Source organism: Typopeltis vanoorti, chromosome 19 (assembly GCF_054136105.1).
Source record: "Typopeltis vanoorti isolate ZY-2024b chromosome 19, IOZ_Tvanoo_1.0, whole genome shotgun sequence".
In the NCBI taxonomy this organism is placed as follows: domain Eukaryota; kingdom Metazoa; phylum Arthropoda; class Arachnida; order Uropygi; family Thelyphonidae; genus Typopeltis; species Typopeltis vanoorti.
In genome coordinates this window covers 16,989,016-17,010,125 of record NC_143567.1, presented here as the reverse complement: position 1 = coordinate 17,010,125, position 21,110 = coordinate 16,989,016, and the positions used below count along the sequence as shown (strand labels likewise).

Here is a 21,110-nt window from a genome sequence, read left to right as displayed (position 1 = left end):
TCAATCAATGTCAAAACATAAGCTGTAACCTTTAACATGTTGTATTGCATTTATATAATGTTGTAAGCATTGTTATTATTTATAAACACAAACAAAATTTAAACTTTTCATTTTTTCCTTGGGGGTGTTGCAGTGTCACAGTGCTTATGTATGGGCTGCCACTGAGCTGAAGACTAATAATACTCACTTTGAAACCAGCATCACCAGGTTAAATTTCAGCCTTAGGAATTGCTACCTTGACTGTCAATGATAATATACTTCAGTCTACAGTGGTAGACAAATTCAAGATTCACATCTTACATGTAACCACCACATGTTTCATTTGTAACTGAATCATTGATTCTTAACTAAATTAACTTTTATGTGTTACACCTGGCACTGCTATAGTGTAGTCAGTAGTACTGATTTCCTTTGTATGGAAAATATTGAATTCAAATCAATTAGGCCTTTTTGTAAATGATCAGTTAGTATCGTAAGTGGATGATTTTCTTTTCTTGGAAAATATACACACAAGCAGAAAACCTGTAGTGACAAGTTTTCTGCTTGGAGATAGGATTAACTGCCTTATTACCTTGCTTTATAAAAAAAAAACAAATTATTAGCTATAGCAGGCAATTGGAGCCAACATGTAAAGCAGAGAGGATGTGAGATACTACCTGTCCCCCTTTATATTAGGGGTAAAAATTTTAGCTTGGTATCAAGGCCAACTTCTGTGCAGTGATTGTTTGCATTTGAGACTATTTTCTCACTTACTTTGGAGACCTTGAAATGGCTTGAAAAAGTTCCATTTGGTATCCAAATTATGTAAATATTGCATAATAAAAATAATAGAAAAAAGCCTTGACCTGCCCATGGTGTTGCAACCTTGCCTGGAGCCGAGTCACAAAAAATTAAACGGAATGTTTGAAGTTTAGTATAACAAGGGACACATGAATTTGCATGATATTACAGATGAGCCAAATCTAATATTCTAGTTCAGTTCTCTCTATGTTCACTGGGCATCTACAGATGCCGTACAGCCACTCCGATGCTCGGTCATGTTCCACACCAGGCCTCGCCATGTAGTCCTGTTGTTTGCTTTTCTGGCAGCCTCAACTCTCTGAAGATAAGTCACTCCACACACGCCATCCATCCATCTCATTGATGGTCTACCCCTGCCTCTTTTCCCAGGAACTTTACCTTCTATTACTGTTCTGAGAAGTCCTCCTTTCATCCTTTCTATATGTCCAAAATATTTTAACTTTCTTCTGTCAATATCCTTAAGGAGCCTTAAAGTTCTACTAATCTTTTCTAACACCCATTCATTTGTACATCTTTCAGTATATGATATCCTCAACAGCCTTCTATAACACCACATCTCAAAAGCAGATATCCGTTTCTTATCTGACTTCTTCATGTTCTAAGTCTCGCATCCTTAAGTCGCTGTTGGAAAAACAACTGCATCTAAAATCCTCAACTTTGTTCCCATGGAGATAGATCCATCCTTCCAGATTTTAGACAGGTCTTTGACTGTTGTTTTAGCCATTCCTAACCTTTTTCTGACATCTTCTGAACAGCAATTCTTCACATTAATAATGGATCTCAGGTACTCAAACTTGCTGACTTCTTCAATTCTTTCTCCATTAAGATACACTTGTTTTTCAAGAGCTTCTCTGTTTGTTTTTCCTTTGAGAACCATGATCTTTGTCTTGCTAGAATTGAGTTGAAGTCTTCTGTTATTACTGATCTTGTTAACTTTGTCAAGAATTAGTCCTAGTTCTTCCATGTCATTACAAAGGAGTACTGTATCATCAGCATACCTCAGATTACTGATCAATCTACCTCCTATCCTAATTCCTGTCCTGAGCTCATCCAATGCTTCATGTATGATGTCCTCTGCATATATACTAAACAAGTGAGGAGAAAGTAAACAACTTGAAGCCAGTCAGTCAATCCAACACCTGTTCTTACTGTGGCTTCTTGCTCCTTATAGAAGTTGGCTATCAACCTGATAGTGTGTTGAGGAAAACCCATTATTTCCATTACTTTCCACAGTTTTACATGCTCAACACAGTCAAAAGCTTTAGAATAGTCTAAGAAACACATTGCCAGAGGGAGTCTGAATTCTTTATATTTTTCTATGATCTGTCTAAGGCAAAGGATCTGATCTCTGGTGCCCCTACCTTTCCTAAAACCTGCTTGTTCCTTGGGCATCTCTGCCTCAACTTTGGCCTCAATCGTATTTAGCATGATCTTTAATAAAATTTTGCTTGCATGAGATATCAAACTAATAGTTCTATAATTCTTGCATGCCTTCATATCACCTTTCTTGTGTAGTGGTATGAAAACTGACTTCTTCCCGTCTCTAGGCCATGATCCTGTCTCCCATATCCTTGTAATCAATCTATGAAACACTCTTATCCCTCCATTCCCTGTGGCCTTAATTAACTCTGCTGGGATTTCATCTGCACCATAGTCCAATAAAGTTCAGTTCAATAGGTCATAAATAGATAATTTTTTTTAAAAATCTATAAATTTATTGAGTGATATTGGGTGTTTAATAAAATCACTTCCTAAAATTGGGAAGCCCAGAGTAATTATTTATATTTGATTTGTGGAGCAGGGTTTCACAACTGATTTTCCTTCCACAAAAAATGGCTGTTGTTAGAGCCCTCAGTTGTTTTTTTTTTTCATTGAACTCTGGCAGAGATCATGATGTTCAAAAAAACACTTGTCACTTTAGGTATCTGTTCTGGATAAATGAACAAAATGTATTCAACATGTATTTGTAACTTGCAGACAAGCGTATATGAAAGAAGATAACCTGCAAACAGAATACACAGAAATCCTACTATCTTTTCTAAAAACACCTTAAGCATATAAGGATTGGAAACCATGCAAAGAACAGATTTTTTTTTTTTCCACTTTTTTTCCTGATGAGATGATGTTATAGTAGTGAACTCAAGTTTTGATGGTATCTGGCGTTTGAGTAGGATTGATGGTGGGACTTAGAATTAATCTCTCTTTGCTAGTTTGCTTTCTGAATGGCCTGAGAATTGAAGCCTTCTATTCAGTTATATGAAAAGGATTACTGCATAATGAATTAAAATAATTTAATTTCTTGTCTTACTTCATAACAGTGGAAAAATTCTCCAATACAAATAAATATTGTCTTGTTTTTGAAATCTTTGCATTAGAAGGGGTGAAACTGCTGTGAAGTTAATCAACTGTGGTTTCAGCAGCTTATGTGACATTCGATACAATCCAATGCTGATTTTAGCAGAGTATGGGTATTATGGATTTTAGGTAATCCATACATCAGAAATCTGGAAAAGTGTATTCTAATATTATTATGATTCAGACCTCCATGGAGTCACAAGACTCATTGCTTTTAATTTCTTGTTTCATGATGTTACTTTGTTTTAATGGCTTATTTAATTTGTTAATCTGTGATTGTGTAGAGCTCTTGAGAAACATTAATAAGTACAATGATCTTTTAGTAAGTCAGTTTCATATAATTTTTATGTGAAAGTCAATTTCATATAATCATGGAGTCACTCATAATAGAAGGCCCATACCAGCCATTATTCACACAACCGCAATCATACTTCACTTTGACATCATTCACTGACATGCACTCACAGATGCTTCTAGCAACCCATTTCATCTTTTCACTAACCTCCAAGCAAAAAATTGTCCAAATACCTGTGCTAACCATGCTCTTTCAGGAGTGATCCTTTGTCCTCTCCCATCCTGTAAAACCTTTTTAATAATTTTGTTTTTTTCTATCATGTTCCCTCTTCTTTTTTTTTTTTTTTTTTTTCATCTTTAAACTAGCCTTTGTAACCCACAGATCCTAAATTTGTCTTCATAGCAAGTGTTCCATAGACAATCTTGGTCACTCTCCTCTGGATCATCCCAAAGAATCCAGGCAGCCATGTGTATGGGCAGTAACCCAAATGTGTCATGTGTTCTTATTAGTCTTTAAAAAAAGTCAGTATGTTCAACATCTGAGTAATCTCACAAGCTATTTTGACACCTTGCAAGACATAATCTAAATTTCAATTCCCTGTCCATAGGTCACTCCAAAATACATGATGTCATCAATTTTATTCAGTCCAATTCGATCGGTGTGGTGCATAGCTTGTAATCTCTTTATCTAAATGTATGTGACACCTTACTTCCACAATGGCAGCCATACTGCTGGTCTCATCTTGCAGGATCCCTGTCATCTTCATTATCACTCTTCTCAGTTTTGCATCAACAAACTGGTTATTTCTACTGAAACTGCTTCCTATATCACTGATGCACAAATAAACAACAGTGGCTCAAGTACAGAGCCTTGCAATACACTAGTCACAGCATTCTATATATATATAATATGAAGATTTAACCATTCAGTATGATGATCATATAATATGATGATTTAACCCTTGATAACTTTGTAGGCGAATGTTTCTTGCCATAAAGTGTTCTGGTGATAATCTTTTTACAGGGAAGTTCACCATTGCTTTCCCCAACCCTCCCTATTTTATCCAGGCTTGAGACTGCTGGCATATAGCCGATAAATCAGGCATATGGTTGGGCCATAAGTATTCATGGCTGTAATCTGTGTGTTCACAGGGCCAGTTTGCCTGTTTTGAGGGACGAACAACCCAAGTTTTGGGGCGAAAAAATCCTCTACCTCTGAGACCACTAACGCACCTATAGTCGAACAAGACCAGATAAAGATTTCGCATGTCTTCGACAGGAATCGAACCCAGATTTTTCTGACCAAAGAACTTAGTCTATGCTGACTGAGCTATGGAGGCTCCATTATAGAATTCTATATATAATAATGATGGCCTGGTTGGCTGGGTGATGATGTATCTACTCTTCCAAGCAATAGATCCAAGCTGTAGGTTTGAATCCCGTTATGGGTACGTATGTTTGTACTTTTCATACTAATTCTATGTGGAAAGGTAGTTGCAACTCTATAGCATCATCTTCTAGTAAGGTTGTCAATGTCAAATTCTGGATATGCACCCTCAGGGAGTGTACAGGATATTATTATTACTACTACTATTAATACTATTACTACTATACTAGGGAGTCAGGGACTCATCGAGGTAGTCCACATACTACATGCACCAGCTGTCATACTTGTTCTTGAATTCATTCATACTGCTTGTACGCATGACATCCCATGGCAACATTCCAATTATGCACCACTCTGAGAGAAAAGTCTAGATCTCACTCCTTCATGGTGGCATTCATTCTCAGCTTCCAAGGATCCCCCTCTTTCCTCTATAGCTGCCATAATGCAATTGGAAGAATAGTGGAATATTGCGCCCTTCGATTTTAAAAGACCTGGGTCTGGTTCTCATTGTGATGAGGGGGAAATCCTTATATGGGCTTTTTCAGTTGAAGGTGAGTTAGCCGATATCATACGGTCGTAGCAGGATTTTTTTTTCTCCCAGAAACTCGAGTTTTTCATCCCGCATACAGACAAATTGGCCTTCAGAACACATGCAATTTATAGACAAAAAATACTATTGTAGGTGATGATGGGCGATAGATGGCATTGATGGTAGTAGTGTTGTAGGTGGAGAATTTAGTAGTGGAGAGGATGAGATGTATTTAGCGAAGTAGAGTAGTGTGCCCTCCCATGATGAGTCATTGGACTCCCTGGAGGTGTCACGTAATAATAATAACACCATTACATCTTTTCCCAATCCTCCATAAAATAAATTCCATCTACTGAAATCCTATATGACCTTTCAGAAGTTTGCAAGTCTCAATCATATCACCTCTTTCTCTTGTTCTGTTTGCTAGTGTCTGCACAAATTCTCAATCTAGCTTCATTATCAGTATTCCACAATCCTGATATCATTTTTAACACTCTCCTTTGCACACACTCTCCACTGTATCAGAATAACAATGGAAACCAGGAGACCAGACCTGCACATAATACTCCATGTAAGGTCTTACCAAGTCCTTGCAAAAAAGACAAAATGATATCTTTATCTTTACATGTCAAAGTTTGTTTCAGCATTGCAATTATCTTTTGAATTGTATTCGCAATCTTTGCGACATACCCTCCCCCCCCCAAAAAAAAAAAAAAAAAAAAAAAACTTCAACTTCCTATCTACGAACACTCGAAGATCCCTAGCCTGATCAGTTTCTTCTAGCATAATCCCACAAATATAATGCAACATTGGATATCTATCTAATCATGCCAGAGTGCATGATTTCACATTTACTGATATTGAACTGATATCCATTTTCCCATGCCCACAATTCCAGCCTATTCAAATCATTCTGCAAGTACTGAATATCAATTGCATTCCTGATTAATCTACCTACCTTTTGTATCATCAGTGAATAGCTGTATGTTGCCTGTTAAATCTTTCCCAAAGTCATTAATGCATAGATTGAATAACAGCAGACCAATGAATGATCCTTATGGTACACAACTGATTTCTTTAAATTTTGCAGACTCACATCCCCCCTGTATACCACTTTTGGATATCCTCTTATCCATGCTAATATTTTATAATCCAAACCCATATTCTCCAATTTATGCAAGTCCTCCATGCTGTGTTCTGTCAAAAGCCTTCACAAAATCTAAAAATATCATGATGTATTCATTCTCCTTGTCCAGTTCACTGGTAACATCATTATAGAATGTGTGCAAGATGTTAAAACATGATCTTCCATTAATAAACTCATGCTGTTCATTGCAAAGTAGAGATTCTCTGTCAATCCATTTCATGCAAACCCTAACCAACTTTTCCAAATTCTTCACCACCACCATTCCTGAGATATTGATTGGTCATTAGTTAAATGCATCAGTCTTTGCACCACCCTTTGTCAATGGGAATTATCATGCATTCTTTACACTCTTGCAGAATCTTCACTATTCTGAGACTCAAATTATATAGCCGGGTTAAAGAGATAGCCAGTTCAGCTGAACACTCTTTTAGCACCCTATCATAAGTACTAATCAACTCTAATCAACTAAATTAATCTGTTATCTGTCAAGACTTCAACATTATCAGATCTTATATATCTAAGTCACTTTTTACTGTATCAATCCACCTACATATTGGTCTTCAAATCTTTCATCTTCCATTCTGTTTAAGTGACCATACCATCTGAGATTAGCTCTGCTAACACATTCTTGAATGCTAAGTTCTTTCCTAATATTCATTGTTTTTAATATGAAACTGCCACTAATGCTATCTGTTAACTATACTAATCTTTCTAAGAACTCTCAGATCCATAAGTTAAAATTGGTTTGAACACTGTTGTATACAGCTAATTTAGTGTTTTGACTAATTGCTTTCTTATTCCATAAATTTATTCAACTGACTTCCTACCATACCAACTTTACTAATTCTGTTGTCTATTTCCATATTTAGTTTGTCATCTTAACTAATATTTGTGGCTAAATATTTTAGTTAAGCTGAAATATTTTACTTTTTCTATAGGTAAATCTTCAGGATACAGTTGATGCTTTCAGTGTTTCAGCCTATTTTCATTGTCTTTGTCTTTTGATTGCTGATTTTCATACCAGAATTATTATGGCAGTTATTCAATTTCATCAGGGAATCCTGTAGACTTGTCCTGGATTTATTCAGAAGTATAACACCTGTGTAAAGAAAAGAGCTAGATTAATAAGCTCCTCCGTAGCGCAATTGGAAGAACGATAGTACATTGCGCCCTTTGATTGGAATAGGCCTAAGTTCGATTCTCGTCGCGACGGGAGGAATCTTTATCTGGACAATTTCAATCGAAGGTGAGTTAGCCGATCTCATACGGAGGTAGCAGGGTTTTTCCTCCCGGAAACTTGGGTTTTTCATCCCGTATACAGACAAATCGACCCTTCAGAACATATGCAATTTACAGACAAAAAATACTAGTTGTGGTGGCCGGTAGATGGCGTTGATGGAGATGATTCGTAGTAGAGGTTCGGTGTAGTGGTTGAGACAGTAGGTGTCCTCCCGCGATGAGTCTTCGGACTCCTTGGAGGTGTCAGGAATAATAATAATAACAACATAGATTTTGATATCCAGTGTAATATCGCTTTCCTTCACAATGTGATTCATATAGGTAATGAATAACAATGGAGATAATGTTCACCCTTGTTGCACACCTGAATTAACATTAAACCATATTCCTATAGCTACTTCAATTTTAACTGCTGATTCACAACTCAAAGACTAAGTATTGCATGATATAATGTCCCATTTGACCATATAATTAATGTTTTGAACAGCTTTCCTCTTGGCATCTCATCATGTGTCTTTTCCAGATCTATGGAACTTAAATATAAATCCAAGTTATATTCTGAAGATTTCTCGACTATTTGTCTATAAATGAAAATCTGATCCTGACAACCTCTATTTAGTCTGAATCTTTATTCTTTACCAAGCTCGCATTTCACAACTTTTTTTAGCAGTTTCACAAGTTTCTCTTATGGAACACTCAACAGGAAATATCTTTCTTATTTTAATTTTTTTTTTTATATATATTTTTTATTTCTCTTTTTCTACTCTAGTCATGTGGAATTTGACCCTCTGACCAGGACTTCTGAATTATGCACTGCAGCCATTGTAAAACTTATCTCCATATTTCAGCATTTCTGGTTGAATTTCATCTGCTCAGTCTTCCTATATTTCAGGTTTTTGATGGCTGTTTCTACTTCAACTATTGATATGTATTCCTAACTACATTCCTGTTGGGATTTTTCTGCCACCATGCACACACACTGCTTGTTTCAATTAGCAATCTTTCAAATTGATTACTCCAGACATCTAGAATATCTTTATCATCAGTTTCATGTAACTTTTAACATCTGTGATTCCTTTTACAGTACTTTCTTGCATTTATAAGCTTTTTCAATAGCCTCCAGAATATTTTGCCACCTTCCTTATATTTATTTTCTATATTCTTGCCAAAGTCTTTCCATGACTTTTGTTTAGTTAGGTTTACACAGTTCTTTGCTTTCTTACATTTTTTCTATGTAGTCTCTAAGAGCACAAGTCGACTTACTTGCTAAGAAATTTTGATATGCTTTCTTCTTTTCATTCACTGCCTCTTTAACTTCCTGAATCCATCATGGAGTTCTGAGTTTTTTATTCTTACAAATAACCTCACCACATGTCTCTCTGGCTGAATTCATTTTTTTTTTTTTTTTTTTTTTTTTAATTTTTTTTTTTTAGGGTTCGCCACTTAATCTTCAAGCTTTGGTTCTTGTTTTGAAACTCTTTCATTTTTTCTTGAATTATGTTTTTGCATTTGAGTCTACAGTTAGCATCTGAAGGGCTGCCCAACTTTGATTCATTTTAAAACTTTGTTACATACTCTTCTATTCAATATAAAATTAAATTTTATCTTGCTCAACACTAAATGGTGATCACTTCCAGTGAAATGCTCTGTACAGTCTTGTCCTGAACCAAGTGGGAAAATATTGCTATCAAATGAGTGTCAGATATAGGAATGATAGAAGAGGAAAGAATGGAAACAGCAGGAGAGAGGGAATGGGAGGAATGCCAGGGAGCACAGGCACTAGGGATAGAGTGATGTCAGGAAGGCAGGTAAATAGGGGAGCACAGAGAGAAACTGTTACAGGAGAGAGAGAGAGAGAGAGAGTGAGGGATGCATGTGAGCAATCGAGGAATAGGGTGGTAAGAGGTGCAATGTATGGGGACTCGATGATCCATGGTGTTCAAGATAGGATGCGTGAGGAGTGTTTGCCTGGAGGAAAGATAGAAAGTGTGGCTTTGGCAGTTAAGAGAGGTGAAAGCATGGATGAGATGATTATGATGGTGAGAACAAATGACTTGAGTGGTGGTGTAAATAGGGCAGCGAGAGATATGAGATTCTTGCTTGAGGTGGTACGAAAGAAGACACAGAGAGGAAAGATAGTGTGTGTGTGTGTGTGTGTGGCCTAGGTATGATAATGACGAGCTGAGCAGAAGAGCAGTGATATTGAATGGCATAATAGCGAGAATGTGTCAGAAGAGAGGGTTGGAATGTGTGGATGCTTGGAGTGCATTTGAGTTCAGTGAGGAATTGTATGCGAGAGACTGCTTGCATTTGAATGAGGAAGGATATAGGCATTTGGAGAGATTGCTGTTCTGAACGAGTCAGTGTGTCCCAGCGTGGATGGTGGCAGGGGTGGCCTCTTGTGGGAATGGGTGCTTGGGAGAAGGGAGATGACATCAGGTAACGCTGAGCACAATGGAGTCTAGAGGGGATAACAATGGCATTTTTATGCTTTATACTAATGCCAGGAGTATTCGGAATAAGGGAGAGGAATTGGTGGCATTCATAGCATCAGCCTGGCTAAAGATTATTGGGATCACTGAGACGTGGTTGACAGAAGAGGATATAATAACAGGAATGGAAGTAGCTGGGTACAGCATTTTTTGGCAGGATAGGAAGGGAAAGCATGGTGGTGGAGTACTGCTTATGATAAGTGACGACCTATGCCCTCTAAGGGTGGAGGCTTTGGAAAGCTGTGACACTAATGATTTTGAAAGCATATGGTGTGAGGTGGAAGTGGGCAAGACAGGATACTTAGTGGGGTGGTGCTACAGACCAAGGAGCACAGAGGGTGGGGGACCACGAGGTGTTGAGACAGTTAAGTGTGGCAAGTGCAAGAAGAATGATTGTTATGGGAGATTTTAACTACAGCAGTATAAATTGGGGAGAGGAAGATGCATGTAGCAATAAGGGAATGGAATTTCTAGAATTCTTGAGAGACAAATGCCTTAGGCAACATGTAACAGACGGAACAAGAGGTTCAAGAGTTTTGGATTTGGTTATAGCATCAGAAGAGTTGATAATAACTGAGATGACATCTCTCCCACCAGTTGGAGAGAGTGACCATATGGTTTTGACTTGGAAAATGAATAGACATGCAGGAGTATCAAAGAGACTGGAACGTATGTGGAATTATAAAGCTGGTGATTATAATAGTCTTAGACGTCAACTTGGTGAAGTTTCGTGGAGGGAGGAATTGGAAGGCCGGGATATCATTAGTGCTTGGGAAATTGTGAAAGAATATCTGTTAGCAGCAAAGGTAAGCCATATTCCATGAGTGAAGAAGAGGACACAATTTGGAGTAAAGTGAATGACAAACAATATTAAACAGGAACTGCATGCGAAAAAGAGGCTATGGAAGAGATATTAGGAGACAGGTGAAGAGAAGATGCATGAAGAATATAAGAGGCAGGCCAGGAGAGTGACTAGTATGGTAAGGAAGGCAAAACTGGAATATGAGAAATGATTGGCTCTCTTAGATCCAAGGAAAATCCTAGGGAATTTTTTAGCTATGGGGCCAGTAGGAGGAGAAATGACTGTGGAAGAATGACATTGTGGGATAAAAATGGGAATAGAGTGACTGATGCAGAGGACATAGTGGAATTGTTCAACGAACATTTTATTGGAGTATTTCATCCTGGAGGAATCAATTTTAATACTAGAGGGATAGAGCAGGTTCGAGGTTTAGAGGTGCAGGAGGCAGGTGTGTTCCACATACTGAGTATACTCTGGATGTTAGTAAAGCGGTGGGAGTGGATGGTATTTCACCACGAGTTTTGAGAGAATGTGCTAAGGAACTGATAGTTCCTTTGACCTGTCTTTTCAATGAAAGTCTGCTGCGGGAAAGGTGCCCATGGAATGGAAGGAAGGTAAGATAGTGCCATTGCATAAGGGCGGTAGCAGACTAGAAGTGTCTAATTATAGGCCAGTTTTTGTGTCATCAGTAGTTAGTAAGATCTTGGAGAAAGTAGTGAGGGACCGTATACAGCATTGGGCAGATGAGGGTAATGTTATCTGTGAGAGTCAACATGGATTTATGAAGGGACGCTCTTGTTTTAGCAATATGCTAGCCTTTTATGATAAAGTTATTATTATTATTATTATTATTATTATTTTGACACCTCCAGGGAGTCCAAAGACTCATCGAGGGAGAGTGTGCCGACAGCATCGAACGATTGGACCCCTTCCAACTACTAACCGCGCTCAAACATACTTAACTGAGCCATTAGTAGCAGAGGCTCTACCAATCGACCAACCTTCGCCGGCAAAGTTACAAGAGCATTAGATGAGGGAAGGGCATATACTGCCATTTTCCTAGACTTAGCAAAGGCATTTGACAGGGTGCCACATGATAAGCTGATATTCAAGTTGCAGCACATGGGTCTGGATGTCAGATCGGTCAACTGGATTCAGGATTGGCTGTCCGATAGGTATCAGAGAGTTGTGTATGGTGGAGCAGTATGAAAGAAGCAGAAGGTTACAAGTGGTGTTCCACAGGGCTCAGTGCTAGGACCTATATTATTCAACCTTTATATCAATGACATTGTCAGTGGATTGTAGGGGGATATTCAGTTGTTTGTGAATGATGTGAAGCTGGGAAGGGTTATTAGTAATAGTGCAGATGTGGTAGCCCTGCAAGAGGATTTGAATAAACTCGACAGATGGGCAAATAAATGGGGTGTCAGTTTAATGCAGCAAAATGTAAGGTCTTGAGGTTTGGGACACATCGATGGGACGCTGCATACTCTATGGGAGGAGTTAAACTGGAGGAAATAGGGGAGACAAGAGATCTAGAGTTGATGATTGATAGAGAACTGAAATTTAGAGGACAAATTGCAAAGGTAGTGAAGGTAACACAGAGGATTGCTGCAATAATGAGGACACTGACCTGCAGAGATAAAAATGTTATCATTCCGTTGTATAAGACTCTGATCAGACCACACTTAGACTATTGTTCTCAGATCTGGTCCCCAGGATTTGAAGGGGATAAATCAACTGTGGAAAGGGTACAAATGCAGATAACAAAGATGGTGTCAGGACTGTACAATGTTAGTTATGAGGATCGGCTGAGATAGTGTGGACTGCAGAGTTTGATGGATAGAAGGAGAGGCGATATGATAGACTTTTAAACTGTCTCTATCATATCGCCTGTTACAGGGTTGACACTGGGGAGTTCCTTCGATTGGTTGAACAGCGGGAAGGAGTCATGACAAGGGGCCATCCTTGGAAGTTACGAAAGGAAACTGTGAGAAAGAGGTTGAGGAGTAGTTTCTTTGCATGGAGGGTGGTTGAACCATGGAATGCATTGCCTGATGGAGTGGTGAGAACGGGCAATGCATTTAAGGAGTGTATGATAGACTTTGTGTTTCCTAGGAGGGACCTCCCTCGATGAGTCTTGATAGACTTGTTTCTTAGAAAGGATCTCCCACGATGAGTCTTTTGACTCCATGGAGGCCTGAATAATTATAATAATAATAACTGTAACATAGTCAGTGAGACTTCTTTATTTCTTGCATTTTCTCACCATGTGAATTTATGTTTATTTTTATGTTGTAAGTGTTAATAGTTGTGTTAGTAATAACTAGTCCATGCCCTCAACAAAGATTCAGCAGGTACTTACCATTATTATTAGTTTTGCTCTTTTCCGACACCCCCCCCCCCAAATAAAACCATTTGTATATGTCTGGTAATAATTTCCTACTCTGCTATTAAATTTCCAACAAGCTCTTGCAGAGCCTTCACTCCCAAAACCTAACAAGGTACAGGAATGACCATACAGTGTCCAAAGAGATGGGAAATATGACCAAATATTCTTCTTCTTTATCTTGTGTAACCATTGTTCTCCCATTACCTAACCTAGTTATTGCCAGGCTACTGTTCCTTTTGAGAGAAGAAATTTTCTCTACATGTATTAAATCTTTGTAATAAATATGTTTTCATTATCATGAAATAAAAGTTTTGAGTCAACATAGTGGAATCAGTATGAAATAGTTTTTGGTAACAATAAAGCAGGCAATTCAGAATTAAATTAGAATTGATAGGTTGATTTCATGTGGTTGGTAAATAGTAAGTCTTGTTAGCATGTAAATATCAGATGAGCTTGTTTAAATTTGGAAACATGCATAATTTGAATATTTTAGAATGATAAGCTTGTGGATCTTTTTTTTAAACTATAGTAGAGATACATTTCATCTGTTCAGTAATTTCAACATAAGATGAAAAATTATTAAAGAAATAAACTGAAAGCAATCTTTATTAGTGGCAAAATGTTCAGCCTAGTATCAGGGGCAATCTATGAATGAATAGGTTACAATAAGCAGGTGGAACACTGTTTAAATATACAAGCTCCACGAACCAAATTTAAGTACGAATGATCACCCCCAAATTTCCAGTTTTTGGAAATGATTTGTTACTCACCCTAATATCACCATTAATAGTTTATTTATTTAAAATTTATTGGATCTATTTATGACCTTGAACTCTAACAGTATGTTAAACCTAGATTACCTGAGATATCAAAGAATCAGATTTACTTTATACAGCACCTACATTTAAACATTCTATTCTGCTATGTTTGACTTATTGTAATCTATTATTATTCCAGACTTCCATGTTGTCTTGCAACTCATTACTGGAGCTCCATCTTTGACAGCACGGTCTATCATAATACTCCTTAAAATCCATTCACTGACCACATATTCACTACTCTGTCATGCAATGAATTCCATGGTCCAACCTTATCCTGTGCAGGAAAATGCAAATTCTCACCCTCCTACTCATCACCTCTTACAACTTCCACTATTTATGGGTGACTTTAATAGATGAAAAATCTCTCCTGTGTCATTCCTTTAAATACCTATCAACAATTTAAATGTCTGTTCTGTCCCTTCTATTGTCTTCTGTCTACCAAAATCTGCAGTTTCTATGCTCTGTCTATCCTCATAACTAACAGTCTTGATGTCATTTTGGTTATCTGCTCTATATCCTCTACATCAATTTACAGGAAATTGATGAGGCTAGGGATCTATGGGTAATGGTGGAAAGAGATTTGAAATTCAGAGAACATATTACAAGAGTTGGCAAAATAGCTCAGAGGATTACTTGCATGCTAAAGAGCACATTGACAAGTAAAGCATGTAGTTTATAATCTTTTCATCCTGAAGTGCATTACCTTACATTTTCCAATATTGAATTGACAACAGTTGTCCTTTGTCCACTCTACCAATTTATTTAAATCTTATAAGATATCTCTATCACCTGTATTAACTATTGCCCCCCCTCCCCCACAGTGTTTTGCATCATCGGCAAACAACTGAATGCTCTCCCTTCAAATATTCTGCTATATCATTAATATACAAATTGAAGAGTAGTGGTCTTAATGCAGAGCCCTGGGGCATTCCACTAGTCACCCTCACTTGCCTTGATTCCACTCCACTCTGCAACACCCTATCCATGCCACCAGCCTCATATCAATTCCCATTTGCTCCAATTTATGTAATAGTTTTCCATGTGGTATTCTGTGAGATGCCTTTGCAAAGTCCAGCAGTATCATGGTGTAGCCATTTCCTTTATCCAGTTCTGCTGTCACCTTATAAAATGTGAACAAATTACTAAGGCAAGACCTACCTTTTGTAAAGCCATGCTGCCCCCCCTCCTATAAAGTATCATATTCCTCAATTTTACTTTTAACCAACTCTGCCAATACTTTAACCACTACTCCAGAGATACTACTTGGTCTGTAAATTGCTACTTCTCTCTTTGGACCACCTTTATATAATGGAACTATCTTACCTTCTTTCCACTACCTTAGAAACTTGCCAGAACTGAGACTTAGATTAAGTAACTTCGTCAGAGGCACTGCCAATTCACTTGCACATTCTAGTAGCAGGTGAGCAGACATACTGTCCAGGCCTTAGTAACTGAATTATATCTTCTGCTTCTGTTACTTTCCTACCATCAGCACTGAGTAAAGTTATCTTTCTATAATCATTCTTTCTCTTACTTGCTACGTAGCCATAAAACGTTTGGATTTACTTTGGCCTGCTAGCTAATTTTATCTCAATCTGAGAGAAAATTAGCTAAGAATTAGTTTTCATTGCCACATCATATGAAATGGTAAAACTTCCATCTTCTATGGATCTCCTTCTCATAACATACAACAGAATAATTGTAGAGAAAGAGTTTCCAGATTCTTGGCATAAGTCAGTTGCCATTGCTATCCCAAAAAACAGGAAAGGATCCAATACAAGCAAATAATTATTGACCTATTGTACTGACCAGCTGTCTTCAAGATATTAGATAAAATGGTTAATGCCAAACTTCTCTTGCATTTAGTAACAATCTTCTCTCCAATACATAATGTGTCTTTCAAAGACTTTGTTCAACTTTAGACCATTTGGTACATTTAAAAACTTGTATAAGAGATGCATTCCTGAAGCAAGGATATCTGGTTTCACTGTTCTTTGACATGGAAAAAGCTTGATACAGCCTAGAGATATGGCATATTAAAAGATCTCTGTAATCTAGGACACCTTATATTTATTAAAAACTCTGTCCAGACAAGTCAGAGTGGAGAGGTACATGGTTTTGCCTTATCAACAAGAACAGGGTGTTCCCAAAGACTGTCTTAAGTGTGATACTTTTTTTTTTGCTATCAAAGTTAATTCAATCACTAAACAGCTTCCTCCCGCTGTAAGCAATTCTTCTATATTTTCATGACTTCACAATTTACTGTCACTCTCATAAAATGAAGATAGATCACATCTCTCTATAGGCTCTTAGTAATGGATTCAGGTTTTCAGTAAAAAAAAAATGTGTGCACTTCTGTCAAATGTACTCTCCACCCCGATCCTGAATTAAAAATGACACTATTATTCCAGTAGTAACAAAAGCCAAGTTCTTGCAACTCATCTTTGACAGAAAACTTAAATTCCTTGCACACCTTCATCAGCTAAGGGAAAAATGAAGAGAATTGAATCTCCTTTGCACACTCTATCCTCTACTAAATGGGAATGCTGATTGATCTTCATTGCTTTGTCTTTATTGTGCATTTATATGTTCAAAGCTGGATTATGGGTCTCAAGTCTGTGGTTTTACAAGGCAGAATAACCTCTGATGGTTAACGCCCATCCATCATCAGGGTATATGGATAAGTTACCTTTTGCACATTGCCTGCTCAATCTTTGTTGCAGCAAATGAACTGGTCCTAATAAGTCTCTTCCAGAGCATCCCTATGTGATCTAGTCTCTTTTCTTTGCATTGGGAAGCTCAATATCACACACATCAGACTGCCATATGTTCTTTTGGTATGCATGTTAAAGAGACTACAATCCATTGGCATGAATGTTAACATTGCCTGCACCAGCATGTCGACATCCTTCCATGGCAGGTTTGCACTCCATCTTGCAATCTCTCACTTTGTCAACTATAGACATTTTATTAACTCCATCTCTGTCTTCCTGCATTTGTTAAATGCACAGAGCAGCTTACTCTGATTTCATTTTTTGCCCATCTCTACTGATGGTTCAAAATTAGATATCTTTATTGGCTGTGCTGCTGTGTTTCCTTACATTATTGAATTATATGCCCTGTATACAGACTACATATACGATATGTAGTCTGTATATGGTCTATATACAGACTGTAGACAATTTATAAGACAAGAGCTAATTGTCCAATGGCAGGAAGCACTGACAAACCAATTACATGATATGAAACTTGAAATTAGGCATTGGCAGTCTAGTCAACATAGAAAGAGAAGAGAGGAAAATGTTCTTGCTAGGCTCTGCATAGGTCATCAGTCATCTTACACATTGTTGGTATAACTTCTCATCACTTGCCTTAGTATCTCATAATGCAAAGCATATCTCCTTGCAGACATGTATAATGCTATGCATTATAGGGAAGGGTCATTACCCAGATTGGTTTCGACCTTTATTGAGGTCTCATCAGTGGGAGCCAGACCCAGAGGTGGTGATATTAAGGTGGAAGTAATGGAGAAGTCGTATTTCCATATATGAGTTGCCAAAAGGTGTCGCAACTTATTAAAATTCTCTGTATTAGAGATAGTTGATGGAAATTTTTTTCACTTGGCTGTGCTACCAATTATATATTTGGTTTAATCCTTTATCCAAGTATAAGCAAACAGAGTTTGCTCCTGAAGTATTTTCAGGACTGGGCAACTCGTGGCGAAGGTGGTATAACTTCTCATCACTTGCCTTAGTATCCCATAATGCAAAGCATCTCCTTGCAGACATGCATTATAGGGAAGGGTCACTACCCAGACCGGTTTTCGGTTTTGACCTTTATTGAGGTCTCATCAGTGGGAGCCAGTGTAAAATTCGATGTAGCTTAGAATTTTACAAGTGCGTTACATTGACTTTTACAGAGGTCATCTCAAAAGATTGTGTTATAAAAATAACCTTGCATGTCTCTGTACAAAGAATGCTAAAAGCCTATGTAAATTATCCGTTGGGAATTAACTTGCTCAAACTTTGTAAACAAGGAACATCCAAAAATGGTAAAAACAAGGGTAATGCTTTGCCACTGGAAACTTTATATTGTTGCTCTGACTAAGTGAATAAGAAACTTTTGTTTAAGAGCTCTGTATGTGACCACCTTCAAGGTCAATGTTAAAAGGGTCAGCACAGGTCAGACAAGGTTCCACTGCCAGACAAAACGGATTTATTGGGGAGCACTTAGGAGGAGAAAGAAATAGTCAGATGTTAGTAATAGATCAAGGAGTCGCACCGAATTCTTCTGGGGGGGGGGGGGGTCTCCACCCTTCATCCAAGGTTCCGAGGAAGGAGGGATAAAAGGTGTCAACAAGAACATCGAATATCGGCATTTGACTATCGAGGACATGACTATTCGGCTAGGTCACGCCAGAGGTCAGAAGGAAGAGAAGGACTCAGATGAACTGCATAATGTTTTCACTTTTTACAAAGAATTAATTTATACAAACACATCTGATTATAAATTTTATTTATATATAGATATGCATTACTTAATTTTTGTGCACATTATTTTCTAATTTATCTTTGATTACTTATTAATACCTTGTGTACTGCTGTAACCTTTGTTGTTCCTTGTGCAAATAAACCATAAACCAACCAGCTAACCATTCCCAGCCCTAACTCCAAGAACTTCGTAGGTGGACTTGATACTAGTAATAAAAATAAATAGTTACATAAATTTAGTCATTTTTGTGTTTAACTTATTTTTTTACTAAGTTGTCATAATTATGCATCAGTTTGTCATATTTATCTGACATAAGGATAAAATATTTATTTTATCCTTAGCACAATTTTATAGTTTTTTTTGTTTTGTTTTCTTTTAGGTTGATTGTCCTCGCAACCTTGCCAAATCAGTGACAGTAGAGTAAACATTTGATTGTTCAGACTACTCTGAGAAGGAACAAATTTGTTTTTCTTTGCTTTATTGTGACTAAAAATATCCCTGTTCAAAAGTTTTATGATCATTTCTACCACATGCTTTGTTTTAGCAGGGAACAAATTTTAAATCCAAAGTATGTATGCAATATAACATCTGAACTGCCACAGACCTTTGAATTTTATTCTTTACTACAAAATGCTTAACTGCTGGCAGTGGCAGCTAAGCTGGGTTTTTTTTTTTTTTTTTGATAACTTTATTCATAATTTTTACATTGGTTTTTTTAGGAGTTGCTTTTTTATCATTTTATATTTTTAAGATTTTTTTTAATTTAGTTTGGGTATTCCTTATATTGTATATATTCCTTATTTTAGATTTTTAATTATGCTAATCGTATGGGGAATGGGAAGAAAGTTTTTTGTGTGCGACCAGAAAATCTATTTAGTGATTAATCTGACACTGTTTATATTCGTTACATTGTATATAGCTTAACTTATCATTTCTACTGAAATGTAGTAAAATTAAAATAAATATTGTACAAATGTATTCATGAAGTAAAGCAAACAATTTTTTAGTGATTTTATAGCATATTTCTTGTACAAGTAATTGCAAATCAAATTACTTCACCAATATTAGATGAAAAACGAAGCAACTGTTTGCTATGTAAATGTTATTAAGAAAACAAATTACAACAAATTATATGTAAAGTTATATGAAAGTTGTTTTTAGATTGCTTCAAGGATCATCATTGTAAAAATATTAAGAGTTGAACATTTTTGTAATATAGTAAACTCATCACTGATTACGGAGGTACTTTGATAAAATATTTGTATAGCCAAATTACTTCTACGTGTACAGTTGAATATTAAAAATTTAAAAAAAGTCTCAAATACCTTCTAGAAAATACTGTAAAAATCATCTGGAAAACTGTGATAATAATGTATATTGAAATGTAATCATTCCAGGGTCACATTTACCATTACTCCTTTTAAAAATCTTTTCTTAAAGAGATATTTGATTAATTTTTATATTCACTATATTGTATGAATTAGAATGCTATTGGTTACCATATTTTAAAAACAATGGTTATTGTGAATAACTGTTCTTTGATGGATGAATTTGATTGATCCCCTTCTCCCCTAAAGTTTTGTAATTTAGTTGTAATAAGATAATTGCCACTTTAACCCAGTGATCTCATATGTTTGTATAGAAATTTTTGTTTCCATTATATCTTCTCTTTCAAAAATAAAAAATAAATAAAATTAAAAAAAAAAAGCATGTTGGATTCATGAACAGAGAAAATATTTCATTATATAAATTTTTCAAACATGTTTACTGACCGAAGTTTTTATTAAGTATTGTATGTATATGTTAGTACAGAATTCAAAGTGGGCAGATGATTACAACTAATATGTAAAGCAGGCACCAGGACTCATTTCATCAACACAACTTGCAATAGAAGAAAGATTCAGATCTCACGGGCTTGATTCTGGTCATTATCTAGAATAACTTTTTTTTTCCCTAGAAAATTTTTCAGCTGATTCCAGTTTGCCATTCTTGCATGCAAGCAAATTGGGTGTTTCTTCTTGCATCTCAGCAGAATTGAACACACAATATACACGAGTATATACAAATAAATATTAGAATTTCCTCTTATCTCAACACTATGGATATATACTTTGACCCAGATGCGAGTTTCCAAAAAAAGAAAAAAAGCCAACTTCTTCATTGAATGAAAAATGCACTGGAGAGATATTTTATAAAAATTAATGTACAACATTATTAGCCAGAAATAATTTTTCTAGACTAGCTAACAGAAAATTCACTCCTAAAAGAGTGCTATATATTTATACAGACTTGATTTGGTATTGACTAAGATGTCTAGGAAAGAAGAGCTGTAATTTATATGGTTTCCTCTGCACTGAAAC

General features: G+C 36.6%; 1 protein-coding gene across 1 annotated transcript in view; it reads left to right on the top strand.

Annotated features, from left to right (window-relative positions):
- The window catches only part of LOC150095883 (glutamine--fructose-6-phosphate aminotransferase [isomerizing] 2-like), a 240,259-nt gene extending 219,802 nt beyond the window's left edge, over positions 1–20,457 (top strand). Inside the window, exon 19 of the mRNA XM_090409642.1 lies at positions 19,130–20,457. Within this exon, the coding sequence (XP_090265768.1) occupies positions 19,130–19,174 (45 nt within the window). The 3' untranslated portion in view covers positions 19,175–20,457. The remainder of the gene's footprint in view (positions 1–19,129) is intronic.
- Positions 20,458–21,110: the final 653 nt, after the last annotated feature.